Here is a 5918-nt window from a genome sequence, read left to right as displayed (position 1 = left end):
TGAGTAGCTGGGATTACAGGCACGCGCCACCATGCCCAGCTAATTTTTTGTATTTTTAGTAGAGACGGGGTTTCACCATGTTGACCAGGATGGTATCAATCTCTTGACCTCGTGATCCACCCGCCTCGACCTCCCAAAGTGCTGGGATTACAGGCTTGAGCCACCGTGCCCGGCCTGTGTTCAGATTTTATAAAATTTAACAGTTGGGAAGATAGATTGACATACCCAAGTTGTTTGAAACATATTTAAAAGTTTTCTGGTTGGGAGCAGTGGCTCATGCCTGAAATCCCAGCGCTTTGGGAGGCTGAGAGGCGGGAGGATCACTTGAGGTCAGGAGTTCGAGACCAGCCTGGCTAACATGGCAAAACCCCGTCTCTACTAAAAATACAAAAATTAGCTGGGCGTGGTGGCGGGTGCCTGTAGTCCCAGCTACTTTGGAGGCTAAGACAGGAGAATCACTTGAGGTCAGGAGTTCAAGACCATCCTGGCCAACATGGTGAAACCCTGTCTCTATTAAAAATACAAAAAGTAGCTGGGCATAGTGGCGGGCACATGTAATCCCAGGTTCGTGGGAGGCTAAGGCAGGAGAACTGCATGAACCCACGAGGTGGAGGTTGCAGTGAGCTGAGATGGCAACACTGCACTCCAGGGTGTCACAGCAAGACTCCATCTCAAAAATAAACAAAAAATTTAAAAAGATCTGTAGGAAAGGGCAGATCCTGAAAAGGGAAAGATCTATAGAAAGGGCAGAGGATCTCAGGAAAGGGTAGCTGTCACATTGAGATGCAGCTCAGGGATTGGGACGTGGCTGGTTTCAAAGGTGACAAGGGTTCAGGCTTCAAGGATTTGGAGCTCTATCCTGCAAGCAACAGTGAGTCGAGGAAGGGTTTTGAACAGGGAAGGGGCAATACATGAACAGAGGGGCAACTGAGGCTGAGACTGGTGGGCAGCATAGCAGGACCTTGAACCCAGGTCTTGCTGGCTCCAAAGCCTGTCTGTGACCTTAGACTGCAGCCATTAACAACGAGGGAAAGGGGCCAGGTGTGGTGGCTCATGCCTGTAATCCCAGCACTTTGGGAGGCTGAGGCCGGTGGATCACCTGAGGTCAGGCGTTTGAGACCAGCCTGGCCAACATGGCGAAACCCTGTCTCTACTAAAAATACCAAAATTAGCCAGGGGTGGTGGCGGGGGTGCCTGTAATCCCAGCTATTTGGGAGGCTAAGGCAGGAGAATTGCTTGAACGCAGGAGGCAGAGGTTGCAGTGAGCCAAGATTGCGCCACTGTACTCCAGCCTGGGTGACAGAGCGAGACTCTTGTTACAAAAAAACAAAAGAAACAACACAATGAGGGAAAGGTAGGCATACACCCTACTGTCTGCTGGATACCACAGTCAGCACCCGCTCCTACCTAGTCCCCAGGAAAGCCTGAGAGGGGTCTGCTGTTAACATCCCCCCATTACAGATGACAAAGCCAAGGCCTGAAGAAAAACTGAGGCTCATTCTGTGCTAGACACTGCTCCTAACGTGTTGCATATATTTATCTTTCAATCAAAGCAAGCACCCTGTAATGTAAGGTCGGGGCCGTTAAGATCCCTATTATGTTTCATGTTTTTTTTGTTTTTTGAAAGCAATTCTCAGTGTGTTGTTGCCCAGGCTGGAGTGCAGTGGTGCGATCTTGGCTCACTGCAACCTCTGCCTCCTGGGTAGGAGTGATTCTCCTGCCTCAGCCTCCCAAGTAGCTGAGACCACAAGCGTGTGCTACCACGCCCAGCTAATTTTTGTATTTTCAGTAGAGACGGGCTTTTACCATGTTGGCCTGGCTGGTTTCGAACTCCTGACCTCAAATGATTCATCATCCCAGCCTCCCAAAGTGCTGGGATTGCAGGCATGAGCCACTGTGGCCGGATCATGTATATTTTAAGGCTATTAAAAAAAAAAAATCTGTGTTGTTCAAAAGAGGAAACAGGCATAAGGAGGTTGAGAGACCCACTGGAGGTGGCAGAGGTATAGCAGCAGCTAGCATTTATTGTGCACCAACTGCATGCCAAATACTGTCCTATGGGCTTTGGATGGTTTAACTCACCATCATGGCAGTCCTCAGAGATAGGCACTTTTCTGCTCATCTCCTTCCTATAGATGGGGAAACTGAGGCACGGAGCAGAGAAGTCACTTGCCCAGGGTGCTCAGCTAGTGAGCCAAGGTGCCTTGGATTCAAACCAGTATTCAGCTTTCTTTGGAATATCAAGGAGGGTGGCGCAGTGGGGATGCTGGGGCAGGTTCGGCTCCATCACCCGCTAGACCCGCCACCCCTCGCCCTCTGCAGGTGAAGCTGTGTGACTTTGGCTTTGCGCGCATCATCGGTGAGAAGTCGTTCCGCCGCTCCGTGGTGGGCACGCCGGCCTACCTGGCGCCCGAAGTGCTGCTCAACCAGGGCTACAACCGCTCGCTGGACATGTGGTCGGTGGGCGTGATCATGTACGTCAGCCTCAGCGGCACGTTCCCTTTCAACGAGGACGAAGACATCAATGACCAGATCCAGAATGCCGCCTTCATGTACCCGGCTACCCCCTGGAGCCACATCTCAGCTGGAGGTGCCTGGGGCCCGCCTATCCCGTGGGTGGGTGGATGGTTGTGGGGTGGGGCTGGAGGAGTGGGCGGGGCCAAGGGACGGGGTGGACCTGGAAACAGCCTGGCACCTTGGGGGTGGAGCCTAGTGCTGGGGCGGTCCTACCAGAGAGGTGGGGCCACAGGAGGGGCGGTCCTGTAAACGGTGGGCTGGGACTCAGGCCTACACTAGGTTACTTGGGCTGGAAACCAAGTGTCCCAGAAGCGCTAAGGAGGACACTGGAGCCTTAGGGGACTGAGTGAGACTTGGCTTGTCTAGGGTGGGACCAGGAGAGGGACTGGACTTGAGGGTGCCAAAGGGCGGGGTGACCAGGAGAAGGGGCCGAGCTTCTCAAGGCATTGGCTGGGACCTGGAGGCTTTGGGTTTATGACCCCAAAAGGGTCAGCCATGCAAAAAGGAGGCACCAGTGGGTAGGACTGAGGGACAAGGGCGTGGCTACTTTGCTGGGTACTGGGGCCATGACTTGGGTGAAGATGGGCCTGAAGCCTGGGGTGAAGCTGTGGCTCACGCCTGTAATCCCAACACTTTGGAAGACCAAGGCAGGCAGACTGCTTGAGGTCAAGAGTTTGAGACCAGCCTGGCCAACATGGTGAAACCCCATCTCTATTAGAAATACAAAAAGTTAGCTGGATGGGGTGGTGCACACCTGTATTCCTAGCTACTCAAGAGGCTGAGGCAGGAGACTCTCATGAACCTGGCAGGTAGAGGTTGCAGTGAGCCAAGATTGTGCCACTGCACTCTAGCCTGGGCAACAGAGCGAGACTCTGTCTCAAATAAATAGCACAAGTGTAATTGTGTGTACCTTTGTATAGCAAAAGGAAAAAAAGTGGTGACACAGGGGAATGGGAAAATGGAAGAAGGGAATTGGTGAAGAGAAGGAGCCAGTGTGCACATGGGTGGGCAAGAGGAGACAAATTTGTAAGGTAATGAGGAAACGGGTGGGTGAGTGGTTGGCACAGGTGAGGCCTCTGAGTCATCTGAGCTAGTGCAGAAGGAAGGTGTTGATGGCAGGCAGGCAGGCAGGCAGGCTAGGGGGGCCTATTTGGAGAAGGAATGACCCTTTGTCCTGCAGCGCTTGAACTGTTTCTCTCTTTGCTGTGCAGCCATCGACCTCATCAACAACCTGCTGCAGGTGAAGATGCGCAAACGCTACAGTGTGGACAAATCTCTCAGCCATCCCTGGTTACAGGTGATGCAGGGGGCAGGGCTGGAGGAAGGGATGGAACTAGACCACTTACTGGCTAGGCAGGTAGTGAAGGATGTAGGCTTCCTTGGGTCTGGAATGTGGCTAGGCCTCCCATTGGCTGGGCGCAGGAGGAGGGGGTGGAGCTAAATGTCTACTGGCTGGGTGGGTTGCAGAGGGTGTGGCTTCACTTTCACTGGTACCCAGATCTCACTGGCAGAGCAGATGGCATCCAGGCACTGCTCCAATGCAGACCCCAAGCTAACCCCAGTTCTCTCGGGCCCAGGAGTACCAGACGTGGCTGGATCTCCGAGAACTGGAGGGGAAGATGGGCGAGCGATACATCACGCACGAGAGTGACGACGCGCGCTGGGAGCAGTTTGTGGCAGAACATCCGCTGCCCGGGTCCGGGCCACCCACGGACAGGGATTTCGCTGGGGCCCATCCACCACAGGACCATGACATGCAGGGGCTGACAGAGCGCATCAGCGTCCTCTGAGGCCCTGTGCCCTCGTCTGGCGGCTGCCCTCCACAGCAGCTCTTCAGAGGATCCCAGCAATGAACTGTTGTAGGGAAAGTGGCTTCCTGTCTAAACTGGATGGGACACGTGGAGTGGGGGGAGGGAGCTATTTCTAAGGCCCCTCCCTGTCTCCCCAGCAATTAAAACGGACTCATCTCTGGCCCCATGGCCTTGGTCTCCAGAGCACACAGCACTCTTGAATCATTAATTAGTCTGTTGTACCAAGATGGGGTCCATGTGGAAGGAGGACTGCCTGAAAAGAGGAAGCATGGAAGGGGTGGGGAAGGAGGACTAGCTAGGGTAGTGGATACAGAGGATTGCCAGGAGAGAAGACTACGCGGAGGGAGGAGTAATAGAGGAGTTGGGAATAGGTGAGATGGAAGGAATGTGACTGGAGGGTAGAGAACTTGGAGAAAAGGAAGCAATCTAATGGTTTGTGATGACTGAATTTTTATTTGGTGGTGTTTTTCCTGCTAATCACAACTATTAATAACAATTCAGGCTGGGCGCAGTGGCTCACACCTGTAATCCCAGCACTTTGGGAGACTGAGGCAGGCAGATCCCTTAGATCTCGGGAGTTTGAGACCAGCCTGGCCAACATGATGAAACTCCCTTCTACAAAAAGTAACAAAAACTAGCTGAGTGTGGTAGCTTGTGCCTGTGGTCCCAGATACATGGGAGGCTGAGGCTGGAGGATCGCTTGAGCCCAGGAAGCAGAGATTGCAGTGAGCCAAGATCACATCACTGCCCTCCAGCTTGGGCAACAAAGTGAGACCCTGTCTCAAAAATAAACTACTAAAATAAAATGCAGTTAGCTCAAGTCTGATCCATAGTAGAAAACTGGTATGTAGGCTGGGCGCGGTGGCTCAAGCCTGTAATCCCAGCACTTTGGGAGGCCGAGGCGGGTAGATCACGAGGTCAAGAGATCGAGACCATCCTGGTCAACATGGTGAAACCCCATCTCTACCAAAAATACAAAAAATTAGCTGGGCATGGTGGTGCATGCCTATAATCCCAGCTACTCAGGAGGCTGAGGCAGGAGAATTGCCTGAACCCAGGAGGCGGAGGTTGTGGTGAGCCGAGATGGCACCATTGCACTCCAGCCTGGGTAACATGAGTGAAACTCTGTCTCAAAAAAAAAAAAAAAAAAGAAAGAAAGAAAACTGATATGTAACATTTAGTATTTTTACTTTGGGAGGCCGAGGTGGGTGGATCACGAGGTCAGGAGATTGAGACCATCCTGGCTAACACGGTGAAACCCCGTCTCTACTAAAAATACAAAAAATTAGCCAGGCATGGTGGCATGCACCTGTAATCCCAGCTACTAGGGAGGCTGAGGCAGGAGAATCGCTTGAACCTGGGAGGCAGAGGTTGCAGTGAGCTGAGATCACCCCACTGCACTCCAGCCTGGATGACAGAGCAAGACTCTGTCTCAAAAAAAAAAAAAAATTATTTTATATTGATGTGATGACTTCTCTATATGCTGAATATATAAAGAAGTATATATTCACTCATTTCTTTGTCTCACTGAGCTGGGTCATGCTGAGGACTCCCTGGGGTTCACCATCCAGTGGAGAGACATACCTGTCC

General features: G+C 52.3%; 1 protein-coding gene across 1 annotated transcript in view; it reads left to right on the top strand.

Moving 5' to 3' along the window:
* The window catches only part of PRKD2 (protein kinase D2), a 36619-nt gene extending 32103 nt beyond the window's left edge, over positions 1–4516 (top strand). The window contains exons 16-18 of the mRNA XM_037728509.1: positions 2195–2590; positions 3729–3814; positions 4095–4516. Coding sequence (XP_037584437.1) covers positions 2195–2590; positions 3729–3814; positions 4095–4307 — 695 coding nt within the window. The 3' untranslated portion in view covers positions 4308–4516. The remainder of the gene's footprint in view (positions 1–2194; positions 2591–3728; positions 3815–4094) is intronic.
* Positions 4517–5918: the final 1402 nt, after the last annotated feature.

The sequence above is a fragment of the Cebus imitator genome, unplaced genomic scaffold, assembly GCF_001604975.1.
Source record: "Cebus imitator isolate Cc_AM_T3 unplaced genomic scaffold, Cebus_imitator-1.0 Scaffold266, whole genome shotgun sequence".
Taxonomy (NCBI): domain Eukaryota; kingdom Metazoa; phylum Chordata; class Mammalia; order Primates; family Cebidae; genus Cebus; species Cebus imitator.
The sequence above is the reverse complement of the archived record's forward strand: the minus strand, read 5'-3'. Positions and strand labels throughout refer to the sequence as shown.